Source organism: Callorhinchus milii, unplaced genomic scaffold (assembly GCF_018977255.1).
Source record: "Callorhinchus milii isolate IMCB2004 unplaced genomic scaffold, IMCB_Cmil_1.0 Scaffold2, whole genome shotgun sequence".
Taxonomy (NCBI): Eukaryota; Metazoa; Chordata; class Chondrichthyes; order Chimaeriformes; family Callorhinchidae; genus Callorhinchus; species Callorhinchus milii.
Window position 1 is genome coordinate 110,899,196 of NW_024704743.1, and position 20,686 is coordinate 110,919,881.

Here is a 20,686-nt window from a genome sequence, read left to right on the forward strand (position 1 = left end):
CACACACACACACACAGATATATCCAACTGCTCATTGCTTTGCAGTCAGCTAAGTGTATTGCTCCAGCTAAACCACCTACCAAAGTGTATTTATAAGGGGTACTCTTGGAACTATAGAACCATTAAAAAAAGTGTATGATATTCAAGAAAATTGGTGTACATGCAAGTGTATTACAAAACCTCCCACTTCTATGCAGATCTTTCACATAACAGTGAACAAAACGTGAAAAATTAAATCAAAAATAATTTACTGAGAAACTGGTCCCCAAGCACTACAATTCTTAAAAGATCTCATGAAACTATTCAAAAAGAGAAACGAGTCGCTCAATCCCAACAATCCCCCAAATAAAATTGGTCACTCATTCCATAGCTATTTGTGACATTGCTGTGCACAAAACTGCAGTGTGCTTTGCCCACAAAATACAGTCAATCCACTTTACAGTACTCAAGAGCTTGAGAAGTCTTGACAATGTGACAAGGGGCTATATCAAATGCAAGGATAATTGTATTATGATTTTTTTTGAATAGATTCAGCTGTATTCCTGTTCAAAGTGCGATTGGGTAAATTATTTTCAAATAATTTAATTTACTCACTTATATTTTAAAATGGCAATCAGATTTTGCATATGCAGTCTTGATTTTTAACCTCACCTTTCTAATTTAGAATTTTTATTTATAAATAGGTCACTGCATTTTGTTCTATAGGCCTCATTTCCATCTTGATTTTAAACTATAGTTTCTCTTTTCTGGGTTTATGTTCACTGTTACTGTAGTGTTCTGTTGTGTGATGCACTTTTGTCCAAGGTGGGGGTGGGGTGTGAGCTATAGCTGCACAGCTGACTCGTGCTTGAAAACAACCATCTGAAGCCATTAGTGGATTAGAGGGAAGCCTCTATAAACAAGGTTGGACAGCTCCACTCTAATGTTCTACAGATTGCACTGAGACAATCTGCCAAAAACATACTTCAATTCCAGGTGTATTATTCTCCCACTCAAACAGTAACCAGCGTTTCCCTATACTCTGCTGTTCTTGACAAAGTTAACCACTTGTATTTATATAGCACCTTCCATGTAAAGGAAGGGGTTTGAAGCACTCTACAACTGAGATTAATTTGAAATGAAGTGAATGAATGTTATTTATGTAAGTTAATTGGCTTCTCATATTGTTCGTAGGGTGCACCAGCTAATTTGTGTCAGGCACTTCCTACGAACAAAAGAGAGGCCAATTAATTTAAAAAATGGGGGTAACTTTGGCTAGCTAGAGAATTTATGCTGTGACAAATGGGAGAAACGTCCTTAACAATAGGGGGAGGGGGAGAGAGATGTATCCTTGTTATTGTAACAGCACTGTAAAACAAACTAGTCTAAAAAGTTGTCAAAACGTACAGCCATCAAACTCACATACTGGTCTCCATTGACTATCATCCTGACAAGAAAGCTTAATAAGGAAAATGTACAAAATCAAACCCCAAAAAGGAATATTATATAAGACAATACTATTGAACACTCTCCTGAGTATCTGTCTAATCATAGTTCTTTTTGCCAATATAGCAACTGAGAGCAGAAATTTGGCACAACTATGCAACGGAATGCACCACCATCTGAATCCCTATGAGTAGAATTGTAGGAACACACAAATGGAGGATATATATCCATTGATAAAGTACAGATTGTCATGGAGGTGGTATTATTACCTAGCCTGCCAGTGACTAGAGTCAGGGATCTTCGAGTAAGGACGACAAAACCAGTATTCATTTGCATTAAAGAGTGAATACGGAAGAGTCAAAAAGTTCAATTAAGAGTTCTGCTTGTCTCAAACGCTCAATATTTATTGATTAGGCTTGCTAATGATACATCATGCAGGATTTGTGGTTGTCCAATCCCATAGATACACATCATAGCAGGTCAAATATGTCCATACCTTATGATTTTCTTTCAAAGTGCATGATCAGTTGAGACCATCTGCAATGCCGGACATGTGGCAAGGAGATCGGTTGAAATTAGTTGCAAAACAAGACGTATGCCACGAGATTGAAAAATCAGTTCCCAATTTTTCTAAATAGGGCCCCAATTCTATTCTTAATCCCACCCCAAATTGAGGCCATCTGCAATACATATGTGTGGCAAGGAGATCGGTTGAAATCAATTGCAAAACTGTCTAAGTGGGCCCGAATTCCATTCTTTACCCCGCCACAAGATAAATGTACAAATACAGCACAAGTTCTTTAAATGCATTGAAGTAGTAAAAGACTTATAATTGAAGGGTCTGGAAAAAATGGTTGCAATACTCTTTCAAAGCAATAAAGGATTTACTGTACTGTATTTTCAAACAAAAGCACCTTTTTTTAAATTATCAGATTGTTTTAAGACCATCAATAATGTGATCATTTAAGTTCCCTCTATTTCTGCTGACTGATAGTTTTATTTATCCAAGATTAATGGAATCCATAAGGTGCAATAGCTTGAACAAGTTCTGAGGTTCAGTGAGAAGGAGTGATCATCATCAACAACAACAAAATTACATTTATAGAGCACCTTTCACGTCGGGAGGACGTCCCAGGAGGACATAGGCTGCAGTGGATTTATTAATCCCAAGTGTGCTTCAGCATCAATTGTTTACGACAGCTTCCTCATTCTTCGACTCACTCTTCGAAGCTACATCTCTGAATCACTGTTCAAACAATTTTTTAAAATTTCTTTTTAAAAAAGTCCCAAAGGTTTTTTGCAAATGGGTTACCACATCCAGACATGACCAAGCTTGTCAGAACTGTTGAGAACTCCTCCAGTGGTAGCACTGATCAGAAATTGGTCTGATCATGACACTGTGCTATTCTTCAGACTTGTGGTTGTCAGTTGTTAGAATGTTTTGAATTTGGAGGCAGCTAATTTAATGTAACTCCTCTCCAATTGAGTGGGAAGGCATGAAAGGCAGGAAAAAAAATGTATGCGGTATTTTGAACTTAAAATTAGAACAGAATATGTAAGAAACAAAAGTAAAATAACAGGGTGGGAAATTAAGTTTTTCAAATTAAAGAAGGTTTTAAAGAAATGACTCATGAGATTAGAGATATTATTCTGATATTTGTGTTTGTTTTAATTTTAGTGTCTGTATGCGTTAATTTTTTTTAAATAAAAGTCTGGCATTGACTATAAAATAAGATTTAAATTTGATATAGCATCTTTCATGTCAGAAGGATGTCTCAAAGCGTTTCACAGGATAGATTATAAACTGTAATAACTACAGTAAACCGCTATATCGTCACTTCAAGGAAAAAAGGGCTCAGTGATTGTAGATCCAGGGTAACAACAACAACAACAACAAAATGACATTTATAGAGCACCTTTCACGTCGGGAGGATGTCCCAAAGCGCTGAACAGTCAGATGTCAGGGCCCAAGCAGGGGGGAGAAGTGGTGTAGGGGTGAGGGAACGCAGAGAGGTGGGAGGGAGACCAAAGGCACGGGCGAAGAGAAGGGCCTTGAGACCGGCCTTGAAGGAGCCAAGGGAGGAAGCGAGGTGAAGGGACCGTGGGATGGAGTTCCAGAGTGTGGGGGTAGAGAGGCTGAAAGCCCAGCCACCGATGGTAGGGTGGGTCGGGTGGGAGACATGGAGCAGGCTGGAGCCTGATGAGCGGAGGGAGCGGGCAGGTTGGTAGGGATTCAGCAGGTCAGAGAGGTAGGAGGGGGCAAGGCCATGGATGGCCTTAAAGGTGAGGACGAGGATCTTGAACTGGGGGATGGAGAGCCAGTGGATTCGGGCGAGGGTGGGAGTGATGGGGTCACAGAGCCTGGTGCGTGACAGTACACGAGCTGCCGAGTTTTGGATGATCTGCAGCTTGTGAAGGGAAGAGTTGGGAAGGCCGATGAGGAGGGAGTTCCTAATCGAGCCTTGAGGTGACGAATGCATGGGTGAGGGTTTCGGCAGCCTGAGAGGTGAGGCAGTGGCGGAGTCTGGCAATATTGCGCAGGTGGTGGTAGGCAGTGCCGGTCATGACGCAGATGTGGGGGAGAAAGGACAGTTCAGGTCAAACAAGACAACAGGTTCCTGACTGGCTTAGTGAGGTTGAGTGTATATAATATAAGCACGAGTCCTCTGGAGCATTAAGTACAGTAGGAGCACAAGTTTATGTATATGCGTATGTGTCTTTAAAAAACTTTTTGTTCATTTTGCTCACTCGGACTTTAACGATCAGGCAGAACCTCACAGAAGACAAGATCTAAAATTTCTTCTCTGAGTATTGCCACAACAGTCAAAACAACATACCACGCGGATGGCTGAAGGCAACCTTTCCCGCGGTACCAGGCTGCTCATCACGAGTTTGCTCAGCGGCCTGGCAATGTATCCTCGCACAAGGCTGTTCATCCTGGCTGAGTAGTGCAGGTGAGTTCAGTCCAATAATATATGCGATATTTTACTTAGTAGGATGCACAAAATGCGACATTATACGTTATAAGCAAGTGATGAAGTAAAAGGGGTCCCTTATTTACATTTTGCATGGTATAAGCCATGTATTATCAGGAGTTCACTGTATTTTGTAGAACACAGCAGCAATATGCACTTAGCAATGTCACATGACGCACGCACCCACCCACCCACACAGACTATTGACTAAAGGTTGTTATCTGGAGAGAAAAAAAAGGTAATTACTGTAGTAGGTATTCATCAAACTGAAGTAACACCACAAAGCAGAAGTAAAGCAAACTATGAAACAAGGAAGTTTAAAAATCTGCACAGGTCTTTAACAGATTTCTTGCACCATCACGTAAGTCAATGGTGACCAACCTGTGTCCCACTGAGTCGTCAGGAAGTAGCCTTACCAAACATTCGCACAAGTCTAGGTAAGTCTGTGTTTGATCAATTGTGTTTCTTCAGTTTTTTCTTGATTGAATATTTCATGATTTATGACATAAATCAAGAAATATTCAATCAAAAAAATTATTTTGTTAGCAGACCAAAACGGTTGGCCACCACTGACCTAAGCCATCTTCAGTTCTTAAAATAAAAGACAGCTGAATACCACATCCAACATTGTGACCTCCAACTCCCACTTCCCTCAGATTACAGGAAAGTAACAATAGATTTACTGAAATCTGATGCCCAATTTTATACTTGTAGCAGAAGTGCAATTTGTTTTCTAAATTAAAAAGAATTGTGATTAGTTGTGTCAAATGATGACCCAAATGAGCTTAGCACATGCATCTGTGGATTTATACGGTTAAGAATTTAGACACTGCTGAACAAGATTATACACTATACTAAGATTATTATACAGTAAAACAATCCTTAGGGTACTCCAGTAAAAAGAAAAGTAGAAATTGTTTACTATACACAAAGCCAGAAGATTACAAGAGATATTGCTTTTGGCTAGTTTTGTGGACTTCCTCTTTAAGGGAAGTGGGAGTAGTAGAAATAACTTATTTTGTAATGCCAAAGATTACGATTTCAAACCTGCATAAACCTACGGCAATTTTGCCAATATGGGCTGTTAAAGAAACAGCAGCAATAAATCAGAACCATAAAAGTTACGGAAAGCCGGATTAAGTTAATGCTTAACACAGCAAAGAATGTCTGTACAGACTATCGAAAAAGACAATCTCAAATACACAAAGCATCTTACATTCAATAAATTGAAAAGAATTGAAAATTTTCCGAGTAAACTGGAAAAAATTGAAGTAGACAAAACTGAGGGCCTACAAGGAAAAAAAACAAGCTAGCACACTTACATTAATTGCAAAGTAGTTAAAATTTCAACACAGTAACCCCCCCCAAAACACACAGAATTCCGGGGATCCGGAATTCTTACCCAGACCCATAGTAAAAGCAAGACAATTCACTAATTCAACCTCGTCAAATGTACATTGTCACAATTAAGCTAAATTTATTGCATTTCTTTCAATAAAAATGATCTAAAGTAGACAATGAATTTAAAAAAGGATTTCACAAAACAGCTTGCTGCTGATGCTACATTTGTAATTCTGTTGTGCCACATTTGTAATTTTCGGTTGCGCTTCATTCACCTACGCAATTTCAATAGCTGCACCTTTCCCTTCACTGATAACACTATTCCCAACAAGGAGACCAACCATCCTCCAATCATGCTGATTGAATCAATCAATGTGGATATAAGACACCATAAGGTCCAGGTGCAAGCACTACAGCTGTCAGACTGCCAAGGTGGGCATAAGCAGATGACATACAGCGCCATTATTTCTTATACAAATGGGTTGTCATTTCTAATACAGATACATAACCATCAAGGTTACCAGTATTTCTTTCGGAAGTCCAAATACTCACCAATTTCCTGAGCTAAAATCAATACCAGTCGAACTTTATAAAAACATTAAGCTGTTTACATTAGAACATTGATAGCACAATATTCCAATTAAAAAGCAGGGAATTAAAAATAAGACAGTTTAATGTAGAACAACTCTTTCAATCAGCCTCTCGTCTTCAATGTCAACTTTGTTATAATTCAGTCACTATTCAATATTTATTTGGGTTTGCTGGGTTTCCAAACAGTTGTTTGGTTGTTCCCTTATAAGTAAAGACAAACTCAAACACCATGCACTGTCTTCACATCAGATGATGTTTATTTCCACTCCTGCAGATTATCCAGATTCAGCCAGTGCCCTCTCCCACACCAGCCCATAAACCCTGTACTCCCAAGTATTGGCTCCAATCCCCCAGTGGATAAATAGAATATCCTTTTCTTCACTTTTAAATCTTCCCATGGACTCATCCTAAACTACTTCTGTGACTACTTCTGTGACCTCTTACGGCTATACTGTCCTGGCCACTCTCTCTGCTCAGCAACATATCAAGCCGCATCATGTTCCCCTGCCAATTTACTGCAGTATCAGTGGACGAGGAGTCTGCTACTCGGTCCCATCATGCCTTTGCAACACTCCAAAATTTGAGTTGGTGCCCCAGCCAATTTGTATTTTGTATGATGAACAATTATGCACACTATTTTCTCATCTATCGTATACTGTTATCACACACAAACAGTGTTGAATAATTCTTTAAAGGACTGTATAAACCCCAAAACATTTCTTCATGATCAACTATTGACACATTTTAATTTCTACCATAAGCTATCGGGCGAACATTAAGTTTCATTCCGAGCATTATTTTCCATTTCTATTTCTGTGAAAGTACTTTATTTTATTACGGCGTTTCATCACATAGATTTATCAAGTCCACAAAAGAATGGATTTATGGGTTAGCAAGTTTGTAAATATCTCATTATACACTGATAAACAACAATAAATTACATTTGTATAGCGCCTTTCACATCAGGAGGACATCCCGAGGCACTGGATTGTCTAGGATCTGCAACCGAGCTGGTGGTTGGGATCAAGAGGGGTGGAGGGTGACTGAAGGCACGGTCGAAGGAGGAGGGTCTTGAGACGAATCTTGGGAGGAAAGGGAGGGGATGGAACAGAGGAAGGGGGGGGGCAGAGAGGCTGAAGGCCTGCCCGCACACCATTGGCGAGACGGGCAAGGCGGGGGACGTGAAGCAGGTCGGAGCCCACTGAGCGGACGGAGGGGACAGGTTGGTAGGGGGTTATGAGCTCACAGAGGTAGGGAGGAGCAGGGCTGTGGAGGGCTTTGAAGGTGATATGACCATATTGATACAAAAGGCCAATGACAAAATGAAACAGTTTATGGCCTTAATAACTTTTTAGAAGTTTAAATTATTTTTCTTCATATCATTTGACCCGCATCGTGGAGTCCTGTAGCTCAGTGGTTAGAGCACTCGCTTTGTAAGCGAGAGACCCGAGTTCAATTCCAGGCAGAGGGCGAAACCTTGGGCAAGTTTCCTTACTCCACACAGAGCCTAATAATAATCCCTCCAAAAACAATAATAAATTGGTCATTTTCAATCTACGACTGTTTGTGGGACATTGCTGTGCGCAATTGGCTGCCGCATTTGCCCACAAATATACAGTCAATTCACTTTACAGTGTTCTGTGAAGCGCTTTGGAACGTCCTCCTGACGTGAAAAACGCTATATCAAATGCAAGGATTATTATTATTATCGTGTTATGTGTACCTCTAGCAAGGTTGGAATAACAGTCTACTAAATCAAATTGCAATTTAATCTAGCACATTCATTAGATCAAACCTATTTAGCAGTGGATTAAATCCTTCATCAATGCGGCAACTACATTTCAATTTGAACTTTATACCCAACAAGCCACATTTTTTGAATACACTGTACTGTCGACAAATATAGTAAGATGACAGTTTGGCAGGAATGCCATCAATTTTGCACCTGAGAGTGAGCATAATACATCCAAAATAGAACAGATAATTCCCAAATATAAATAAAGAGTATTTTGACTCTCAATTCTCTTTATATTCCTGGTTTAAAATCAGAACAAATAAAATACTGAATTTTAGTCAGGCTAGGACATTGGTATTTTGATCTATCCAAATTACAGGGTTGGATTATATCATTTGATCCTTGCATTTGATTCAAATGAAGCAAATTTAAATGATATGACCACAATATTGCTATATTGCTGGGGTTGCAATTTCCCACCGACTTCCTGTGGTATCATCCCGTTTTTTCTTGCAAGGTAATCTTACTCCCGTCTAAATCAAAGGCCTGCCTACCCTGTATTTAATTGAAGCTCAACAGTACTATAAGTGAACCAAATGCTTTAATTGAAGAGGATACATTTTAAATACCCATCTATTTAGATGAGCAGTATGCTTTTTTCCCCTCTCTTATTTCAGATGAAGAATGGACACTGAAAGGTCAGAAGGCAATGTACCCAAATGTTTATAGGCTCATTGTCTTACTCCCTGTTGCTAGATGACATCTCTCATAGGTTTTATTGAATGTACATAGATTGTTCAATTCACAGTTATAACATCTGGCTGAGAAACAAGAATTCAGAGTTTGTGAGTTACACACACATGTATGCGTAGACACACCTTGTAGAGAATCAACCGGACAGAGTTTAGCACAAACACCCAAAACTGAAGTTACAGTGGTGATTCTTGTTCATAGATTAATGTAATGCTCAGTTTTGGTGGAGGACATTGTATTAACCTTTGTTTGTAAATAGTGTAGATTGTCATCTATTTCACAAGAGTACAAAGAACCTTTCTAGATCACTCCCCAATGCAATGATTATATAATGCTTAGAATAACCAGTGTTAATCCCACCCCTTGGACTCTTCTAAAAATAATGTGGATGGCTCCTAATAATTAATGTATTTTTTGTTTGAGGTAAAGTCCAATTTTTTTCAATTCTGCAGCTATCAACCGTCTTTCGTGATAAACAAGTATTTTGCTCTCATGCTTCTTCACTCAGTCACTTGAATGCAGATGAGACAGAACAGACCTGGCCTTCACTAAGGTAAAAAATTCAAATTGAGAATTTGACCAATAACTTCCATTTTTTTGTGCTGTTGTTCTATAACCATAATAGTCAAAAGTGGGTATTTGTAAATTTTAGATATTTGCAGGAACAATGAGTGATAGGGATCAGAGCGGATGTAAATTTGCTTTTCAAATAGTCTGTTCATGATCTGATGCAAACAAAACAGATTCAAATTGATAAGTAATAACTCAATTTAAAAGAAGCAGATGGCCACAAAGACTTTTTTTTCAAATGCAGTGATTTGAAAGTATATCCTGTGTCTGGTTTAGCTGTGATACTTAGTGGCAATCAGTACCATTTATGAATTTGAAACAAAAGGGTTCAAAGATACTCTCCTCACGTTAAGACTATCTCAATAGGCACATCAGTGGGACACAACCAGAGCAATATCACTGGGTATAAAGTACTAATTGATGCATCTCAAGAACAGGCAGTCAAAGAGATCAACTGTTCTTGTGATTAAAGAGCCAATTTAGTGCAGGCACCAAGTGACCAGTTCTCAAACCAATACAGTTAAACTCCATTATAACCTAGGCAGTTTTATAACCAGTTGGAGAGTGGACCCAAAGGTTCACTTAATAAAAATCCAAAATGGTGACAGAATGCTGGCCAGCTCGCTTTAAAAGCCAGCAGGCATCTGCAAGTAGAACTTCCTGTCACCAAGAATTTCTATCTGGGTGGTGGGTAGACTACAGTGCCTTCAATCAGGCGGCCTCTCCAATGATATAGAAGCTGTGCGTTTTATTTATAGCCACTGCAGAAAGTGCCCCCAACAATTAACCCATTGAGCAGTTATTTTCAGATTACACATAGCCTAAGGCTAAATCTCCAATCTACTTCAAAATACAAAACATGGATTTGTGTGATAACGTTAATTACTTTTATTTGCCTAATTAAATAAGATTGTAAAAATGAGCACTAAGCTGTTACAGCAGTAAATTAGCACAAAATACTGGATAGGGTCCCTGATGGTTAAAATCCATTTGCAATTTCCTTCACCAACCTCAAAGAAACTTATGAAATATGAAAATGAGCCTTTGTGAGCCCAGTGTTCGGTAAACCTTAATATTGAAGTGTTTCTTCAGAACTAAAGAATCATTTGAGGCTGTCCCCAGATAAGGTGCATTATGTTCTGTTAGTGTGGCTCAGTGGTAACACACTCACCTGAGTCAAAAGGTTGTGGGTTCAAGCCCCACATCAGGACTTGGAATCACATAGTCTAAGGTGCCACTCCCAATGCAATGCTGGGGTTGTGTTGAATTATTGGAGGTTCCATTCTTTGAATGAGACGTTAAACCAAGGTCCCATCTACCTGTTCAGGTGGATGTTAAAGGTCTCATGGCACAATTCGAAAAGAGAAGGAAGTTTCCCCCGGTGTCCTGGCCAACAATCCGCCCCAAGTAAAATTGGTCACTCATTCCATGACTGTTTGTGGGACATTGCTTTGCGCAATTGACTGCCACGTTTCGTCCACAAAACAGTCAAACCACCTTACAGTAAATCCTGTGAAGTGCTTTGAGATGCTTCAATGACATGATAAGATGCTAACCCTATTAAATTCAACAAATAACTGGGCTCATTGTAAAAGATATTCAAACATTCTAACCTAGTGTATGAATTTACCCAGCAGTTAACTTTAGTGAAATTTGCTATACCATACAGTTGTCTATACTGCTGCTGATTACACCATTTATTTGCCTTGTGCCAATAGGATGCCAGACACTGCAAATATGGAACGAAAAGGAACAAGCTATGGAACGAAAAGGAACAAAAGGACAGTGGTAGTAATGGGTTAAAAACACAGACCATTGCTTCTTCCCAACTGCTGACCATATATGGTCCTACCTTCAGCTGGAGAGTGGGCAACCTCATTGCACTTCTTTACAACTACAGATCCTATTTATTTTAATGGACAATTCTGAAACCAAAAACAGAAGATCGCAATCTCAGGCATGCAGCGGCAAAAGGTGCCAAGCATATCCAGCCAATCATTTTACATAGTGGGAAGAAAAACAGCAGACTGTTCTCTCTCATCCCTCTCCCCTCCCCCCAACAACTCTTTAGCAGCCAGCCCAGCAGAGGCTTCACACCAGCTTCTGGATTATCTTCAATGAAGGTCCACAAACTATGTCATCAGAAGATGAGTGGCACACGAACAAAGCAAAATGTTAGCTAAAAAGCTCTAAGGAATGCCATAGCAGCAATGCACCAAAGTGGCCAGCTAATAGCCAATATTCATCCAAGGAGTGAGTTCTCCAATTGCAGTCAACACATTCACATGGATGCCAGGGGCTGCCACACCGGAGAAGGAAAATAAAAATGGGAAGATCAGTGAAGACAAGTCACTCTGACATGCCTTCTGGTGGCTGTTCATGCAGCAGTACTGCCAACTGCCTTAGAGGTGGAGAAAACTGGACACCATATATACCTACTAACAAACATTACTTTTATAGAATTTTTGATCAATTAGAGATCGACTATGCAGGAAGCAGGCAATGCTTCTGATTAACTGAACGTTTCTAGCTATGGTAAGGATGTTATTCACAAAAGACATAGAAAACTAGACACAATAATTAACAAATTATTTTAATTTAACCTCAGTTTCATAGTTCTCTAGTACAACATTTCAGTCGGCATATTTGTCACTGTTAACCATCATGCATTAATACTGATCCATTTAATAAACCCCAACTCAAATACCACCAACTATATCATCACAACATAAATTTTATAAGATAACATATTGTCTACCAGCAGACCCCAATAGTTGGTGCCAACAAAATACAACAAATTGTATTTATATAGTAAAACTCATAAATCGTATCTTTATTAATCGAATAATCCTCCAAATCATACATGCACCCAAGTTCCAATCAGTTTCCTATCAAAACCATTCAGATTTCTTTGCACTAGTCTTATTTTATAAATAAATCATCTCTTAACTCGTAACGCCACTCCCCTATCTTCCATTGCTCTCACACTCACCGGCTGCATTGAATTGCATTAAATGATGACCTGATCCGTCACCATGTACGCAGAAGAACTTCATTGCTTGCAATTCAATGAGAATGCAATGCTTGCCGGAAAATGTAGTCTTGACTTGTCACTGCATGCATGCTTACCGGCTGCAGTGACAAAGTACAGCAAATGCCCTTACCAGCTGCATTGAATTACACATGTGCAGTGTAGATCGATTTAATTGGATTTTAGACGACAGTTTGCCTGTAACTTGAACTTTATACAAGTTTCTAAATATTACGGTCCCAACTGATACAATTCGTAAGTTTTACTATGTAGTGTCTTTCACGTCAGAAGGATATCCCAAGGTGCTGGACTGTCAAGAGTTTACACCCAAGCTGGGCTTTGCAATCAAGAAAGGTGGAGGCAAGGGTGATGACTGAAGGCACGGTGAAAGAGGAAGGTTTTGAGACTGATCTTGGAGAGTCAAGGGGACTCAGGAATTGAGTCCCAGAGGAAAGGGGCAGAAAGCCTGATCCTAAAGGTGGAGCGAGCAGGGTAGGGGACATGTAGCAAGCCAGTGCAGTTAAATCAATTACTAAAACAGATAAACTAAGCTTTAATAAACTATGAGCTCTTTGTACGTCTGCCTGATATAAAGTGCTTATGTATTGCTACAAAAAGCACTGAGTGGCAAAATAAGCTAAATGTTCAGAAAATTTTAGTAATAATTAGAGCTGAATTATTTTCTTCTTTTCTTGAATCTGAGGGCAATAATCTTAGATTTCAGATATTCAAAAATGGGATCTCCCATCGGAAGATGGGTGTTAATGAAACAGTGGAAATTAGTGTTGAGAGTAAATAAGCATGGCAACATATTTGAGTTACATCTGAGCAGGAGCTAAACTTAGCTCTCCCAGAATTGTGAGAGGCAGTACTTCTTAGCTGCGAGAATTTAGCTCCCAAATTTAGCTGCCTTTAATTTTGAAGTCTACATCAGTGAAACACTTAAAATCCAAGAGAAGTAATGTAAAAGGACATTTTTAAATATTACATGTGATATGTAATTGTCCTAAACAGACAATGCACCCAGTCTTCAGTGATGTGATTATGTGATGTGTATAAAGCCCATCTAAAAATAAATCTTATTCTTAAGGGACTGGATCAAATGAACACCATCAGCAAGTCAGATATCACGTATCAAGATTAAAGCAAAAAGAAATACACCATCCTACATTTAAAGCTTATCACAATTTTCATACAAACAGGAATGGGTTTTGGCACATGGCGCTTGTATTGCTTTAGTTCCAGGCAGCTACCTTCGAATACATGGCCACCATACTTCACAGAAAACTGAACTGCTCGAGATATTTTGCCATAGCCACTATATCAAATTCAAGGATATGCAAATTTTATTTTTAACCCCATCTCTTAATTCTCTTTCCAAATATTCATTTTTGTAAAAAAAAATCTGATCCAATTACACATTATAGATTTCTGAGGTTGTGTAATCCACATTTTCAAAAATCTTTGTGTGAATATATATGTTTGTTTTGTAACCCATTTAGCTCTAATTTTAGGATTAGGTTGCCTTGTATGCCTGAGGGAAGTGCACCCCCACACCTACCTGGTCAATTCCTATTACGTGTATTACTTTAACACTTCAGTCAAATTATAAATATACAATTTATATAATCAACTTTCATGTTAGGAGGATGTCAACACACTCGACCCCTTTCCTCTTCAGCTCTATGGAATTCAGCCAAAATGCATTCAGCTTCTCATCGCAGACGAGTCCCTTCACTCTAGGTTTGGTGAATCATTGCTGGATTTCCTCAAAGAAAGGCTAGTGTATCCTTCCTATGAAAGGGCACCCAAAACTGAACACAATACTCCAAAACAAGTATACTGTACCTTTAGTAACTTCCTTACCATTATACTCCAGACAACATCCCGTTAGCCATTTGATTTGTTATTTTGAACTCACTGTCATTGTTCCATATACTGTACTTGTTTTACCTGCCTAGAACCCCTGTTCGCTTTTTAAAAAACACACAAAATATACTTTCATGGTTAGTGTCAACTCTGAATTTGGATACATTCCCTTTTACATCTAAATCCAGGTTATTACTAGAGACACTTGGGCTCCAGCAAAGATACCTAGAGGACAACTCTCGTCATTGCCTGCCATCAGAGACTTTCCTTTCATCTGCCTGCTACCTCCCAAACAGTTCTGTACCCTTATCACTAAGTTGTCTCCAAATAGATGTGTATTAATTTTAGCAAATTTCCATCAAATCCTTTCTGAAAATTTATGCAAATGATATCAATATAGCCCCCCGCCATCTACTAGCTCTGAAGTTGTGTCCAAATTCTATTAGGTCAAACATGACATGACAATTTCAGAAACTCACATTGACTCTTCCAGATCAGTTCAGCCTTATCTATTTTTTTCTGAATAAAACAATTATTGGCATAAGTCTCTGGACTCAAATAGAAAGTTTAGAAAAACAGCTAACGACAATTTATACCATTTTCCATTAATTCAGACTGAATGCATGTAAGCAAGACAATTTTAAAAATGCTTTGGCACACATATGGAATTTGGAGTACAAATTAAGAAATAAAATACAGAAAGAATAAACGAAGAAAGGAACATTCGCTGAAGACAAATAGGTGGAAGACAAGATAGCACAACAGAAATAGTATTTACAAGAAAACAGAAAAGCAAGAAACAAAACAGAATTTAAATATTACCATCTTTCAATTTTAAAATTCAGACTGTGAAAGTTATTTTAGCCAAGATCATTAAATTAGCATCTCAGAAATTTGAGCTGCTGATAAATGTTGTAAGGATAAGTTGCTGTATTCTTGAGCCTAGCATTGCAGCCTCAGTGTCAGGAGGCTGTGCTACAATGATGAGTTTGGAGGGATTATAATCGTTGAATTTGACATAGTGCCTTATCAGGTCTTCAAAATGTCTCAAAGCGCTTCGCAGGATATACCGTTAAATGGATTTAACTGATTATCTTGTGAGCAAAATGCTCCAGGAGCCAGTTGCGCACAGCAATGTGCCACAAACAGTCGTGGATTAAAAATGACCAATTTATTATTGTTTGCTTTGGAGGATTATTAGGCGTGTGGAGTAAGGAAACTTGCCCAAGGTTTCGCCTGCCTGGAATTGAACCCAGGTGTCTCGCTTGCAAGGCAAACGCTTTAACCCTGATCTACAGGACTCCAAAGTGCCATGGGATCTTTAACGTCCACCTGAACAGGCAGACGGGACCTCGGTTTAACATCTCAAACGAAGAATGGCACCTCTGACAATGTAAGACACCCCAGCACTGCATTGGAGTGTCATCTTAGACAATGTGATTCCAAGTCCCGAAATGCAGCTGGAACCCACAACCATCTGACTCAGAGGCAAGAGTGCCATCACTGAGCCAGGTACAAGACCCTACTCCACTGACATTTTCAAAACAGAACATTTACTTGGCATCATCATTCTACGGAATCAAAATGCGATAAGAAAACCCACCAAAAACTTTCTTTGGTCAACTAAAAGGGTATGGGAGTTTCTACAGGTGCCCTATCCAACAATCCCCCAAATTGTTTAAAAAAAAAATTTGGTCAATCAATCCACCACTGTTTGTGGGACACTGCTATGCACAATTGGCTGCTGAGTTTCGCCCACAAAAATACAGTCAATTCACTATACAGTGTATTCTGTGAAGGACTGTGAGACATCTAAAATATGTGAAAAGCACTATATCAAATGCAAGGATCATTTTTATTATTAAATAAAATTGGTCTCTCACTTTATGGCTGTTTGTGAAACACTGCTGCGCGCAAATTGTCTGCTGCATTCACCCACGAAACAGTCACTCCACTTTAGGGTACATCCTCCCGACATGAAACTACACCAAATGTAAGATTCATTATTATAAACCTTCTGACGTAAAAAAAAAATTACATTTGCAAAGCACCTTTCACGTAGGAGGACGCCCCAAGGCGCTGGTCAGTCAGTGTTTCGGACCAGAAGTGGGGATCGGGATTGGGGAGGGCAGGCGGGGAAGGAAGGTGATCAAAAGCACAGTAAAAGTTGAGGGTCTTGAGATGGTCTTGAATAAGCTATGTAAATGCAATTTATTTCTTTAATAAGGACTGAGAGATTTTTCCTGCATTCTTGTATTAAAATATCAAACATCTCAGTTTAAGATTGAAAAGGAAAAAATCTTCAGTCAGCAATACTCATCAACTATTCTCAGGTGACAATACATTCAATTCATTGAAATGCAAATATATTCTTTAGCACTCATTCATTCTCACATTGAAGTATTTTTCTCACAAGGCTTGCAATAGCACCTTTCCCCTTTCATGATGTAAACATAACATCCGATATTCAGGGAAGAAAACAGCAACCTTTGCACACCACCAAAACAGTAACATAAATTATAACACATGGTTAAGAGACATTCATAAAATCTTAGGGTTCAAGTGACATTAAGATATTTCATGCTTAAGGTTTATTGATTCTGTTAGAATCTTATAATCTACTCCAAGCAATCTGTTATTCTATATGCATCATAGTCCTGTTTCGTATCCCAACTTGACAAACGTCACCATGAAATAGATCCAGATAGCGTACAGGACTGACTACTATGCATCTGACAGTAACAATTTACAATGAAATCCTAGAGTAACTATCCCTTATCTGCATTACTACAAAAACGAACACGTGTGTGTGGAAAAGAAAAGGAATTGAGCAGAAAAAAGGACCATATACACGAGCAATTGAGTGACAGTGGGTTCATCTGGGACAGATGCAATTACAGTAATTTGAGACAAACTGTTCTTCTGGACTGTACAATACCTTTCACAAGGCAGCTGTGTCTTTTCAAATTACAGCAGAACATCTCTATAATGCTGCCTCTGCAAGTCATAAAAAGACATAATATAGCAAGAGACGCTTCGTAAAGAGAGAGACCTGGGTTTGATTCCTGGCAGGGTGAACCTTGGGCAAGGTTCCTTACTCAACGGGGCTGATTATATCCCTCAAGATAAAAAAAAAAAATAAATTGGTCACTTCAATCCACAACTGTTTGTGGGACACTTCTGTGCGCAATTGACTGCCGCGTTTCGCTCACAAATATGCAGTCAATTCATTTTACAGTATATTCTGTGAAGTGCTTTGAGACGTCTAAATGATGTGAAACGCACTATATCAAATGCAAGGATTATTATTATTATTATTTCTCTTTGACCGAGCCTTCAGCTCCCCTCTCGACTCTCTTCCCCCTTCTCGCTCCCTCCCATCCCTCCCCTCACCCTGACCATTTCTCCCCTCCTCGCTCCCTCCCCTCCCCTCACCCTGACCATTTCCCCCTCCTCGCTCCCTCCCCTCCCCTCACCCTGACCATTTCCCCCCTGCTCGGGTCATGACCCAACTGTGCAGCGCCTTGGGACGTCCTCCTGACGTGAAAGGCGCTTTATAAATGGAATCTTGTTGTTGTTGTTGTATTACTATGCAATTTCTCCATTAGTAATCATGAGCATTAAATCAAAGGTTCATTTTACTTTTAAAAAGTCAACTGACTACCAACTACAATTCAAGCCTTAGTTTGAACAAACACTTTAGAAAATAATATTTAAAACAAAAAAAACCTTCAATACACAGTAGGCAAATTAATTAGAAGATCTGGATGCCATAATTTGAGATTTCAGACGAGTGCAAACTCAAATTTTGGAAATTCTTGTCAATTATTACTCAAGATAGGAATAAGCTAGTTTAGCATATCCAAATCTAAATTAAAAAGCGCTGTAATTAACTTTCTTTAAAAACTAAAATATTCATTACATTGAAATTTCTATCCTTCTCATTTCACTTTCGAATCAAGCTGATGTAAACAAATTGAGATGAATCTGAAAGATGCGCACTTCCATGTTTTGTCACAGCAAAGATCCACAAGAAATTAGCAATGTCCAAAATCATACCAAAACCTACATGTTTAGTCACTTTTAGTGTGAAAACAGTCTTCAAACTACTGGTCAAATCAATAATTTTTTTTTGCAATTTTCAATTCAGTACCCATGTCACAAAACTGCTCTGAAATTGAAGCATCATGATGTAAACCTACCCAACTATGAATATTATAAAACTACTGAAACTTCAGAACCTGTAATTTTTATTCAGCAACCAAAATTCAAGTTTCAATCCTATCAAATTCATATTAAATGTCATAAGTATCTTACTTTTACTCAAAACGCTATGGTTAATTCTGTTTTAGCTTAGCTTGATATAGTTAATTACTTAATATTGTGTGAGGATATCCTGCAACATCTTAACCTGACAGGAGTAAAACTCCCTTCCAATCCCTTCAAAAAAAATTTAAAAAATTGTTCACTCAATCCACGACTGTTTGTGAGACACTGCTGTGCACAATTGGCTGCCCCACATCACCCACAAAATACAGTCAATTACTTTGCAGTATATCCTGTGAAGCACTTTGAGACGTCTCAATGAGCGGCATATCAAATGCAAGGATTATTATTATTATAATTCAAAATGATCCAGTGTTGGATTTACAGACGTAAATCGGGAAACTATATTCACAGCCCAACCGGTAAAAAATACTATCAAAAAGCAAATAAAACCAAATACAATGTGCAAATAGTCTGTTGAGATGCTCCCACCCGGAAGGAATCTCAACATTTTATAAACAAACCACAAAGGAAGTTGAAACCCACTGATGTGCAAGATCTGATTTAAGACATCCAGCCGTTTTCTCTTCCTCTTTCCCCCCCCCCCCCCCCCGCGCCAAAGCACAGAGCTTGTATTGGTCAGTAATCTGATACCCTGGTGTTATGTTCTGATCCAGGGACACGGTGCCATGTAAACAGGGTACAAGATCAAATTCCGTTTCGATCAATAGATCCAAACTGAATTCAATCTACTGTGTAACTGGATTAAGAGAGAAGCGGGGGAAATCACCCAGATCAAAAACATAACGTCTTAGCGAACCCTCCAGTTGCCTGCCGACACTAATGCAATCAGGGCTTCGCGGTCTGCAAGTAAATGGGAGACAAGAAAGCAGAGAGAAAGAAGCATGGCTACTCTTTCCTCCCAACCCCCCACCACCACCGCAGAGCTGAGGACGGACGGGCGCTCCCCACCCCTCATCCCACACATCAGACGCCACCTCACCTCAATGCAGGGGGGCGAGGGGTCGTTGTCCCGGTGCTCGGTGTAGAGGTGGTGCCGCAGTAAAGTGGTCCTCCTGTAATTGCGGCTTCCCTTCACGAACTTGTTGCGGTTGTTGTGGTGGAGGTCGCCCCCCTCGCCCCGCAGGCACCACGAGCAGTACATGAGGCCCGTCTCCTGGTCGTACTGAAGCCACGGGAACTCCTGCAGCCACGACCTCTGGAAAGTGCGGCGCTGAGGCAGTAGGTAGGACTGGGGCCGACCCAGGAGGGTCAGACCTGACCCCAGCCTCATGCCGCCGCAGCCCCCGTCGCTGCCCTCGAACTCCTCGTCCCGCTCCCCTTCCCCGACCTCCTCCACCACCTCCGCGGCCGCCGTTTCCTCCTCCTCCTCCTGCTCTTCTTCCTCCTCCTCCGACTCGTTGCTGCTGATGGAGCCGCCGTCCACCACCCGCACCGACACCTCCTCCGGGTAGTCGTCGTCCACCACCACCGTCTCCACCCAGTCCTGGTCCGTCCCCACCGAGGCCGAGCGCGAGGCCTCTACCGCGGCCTCCGCCCCGCCGGCCTCCGCCGAGGAAGGAGCGGAGGCCGGCTGGTCACAGGTGACCGACGCGGAGGCCGGGGGCGAAGCCTCGGGGTCGCAGTTAGGCGAGAGCGCGGGTGGCGGAGGTGGTGGCGGCGGCGGGGCGGGGGCCGTGCGGAAGGCCAGCGATCGCCTGCTCCTTTCTCCGGACATGGCGCGGGGTGGGGGGGGGGGGAGGTTGGGAAGGCAGGGAGGGGGAGGGGGGGAGTAGAGGAGGAGACGCTTTATATCACAACCCGCGACTCTTACACCAAAAGTTGGAGCGAGCGAGCGAGTCCGGCTCGGGCCTGACGAGCGGCGTGTGCCGGGGACAGCCTGGGGCTGGGGTGCGGGCTGGGCCGGGCCGGGCCGCGAGGTGACGAGGCTTCCTCTCGCGCTGACTGACCAACCGTCCGCCCGCCTCAGGTCGCATCGGTCTGAGTCGCGAGACGAAAAAAAAAAGCGGACGCGGACGGGCAGAGCTCCCAGGGTGCACCGCGCGCGCCGCCACGGCCGCCTCGCTCCTCCGCTCGCCTCTGGCCGCGCATGCGCCGCTGCAGGAGCCT

The 20,686-nt window shown here is 40.7% G+C and overlaps 1 protein-coding gene across 1 annotated transcript in view; it reads right to left on the reverse strand.

The window, feature by feature from the left end:
* zbtb10 (zinc finger and BTB domain containing 10) overlaps positions 1-20,294 on the reverse strand; it is a 40,582-nt gene extending 20,288 nt beyond the window's left edge. The window contains exon 1 of the mRNA XM_007896790.2: positions 19,560-20,294. Within this exon, the coding sequence (XP_007894981.2) occupies positions 19,560-20,294 (735 nt within the window). The remainder of the gene's footprint in view (positions 1-19,559) is intronic.
* Between the last annotated feature and the right edge of the window lie 392 nt (positions 20,295-20,686).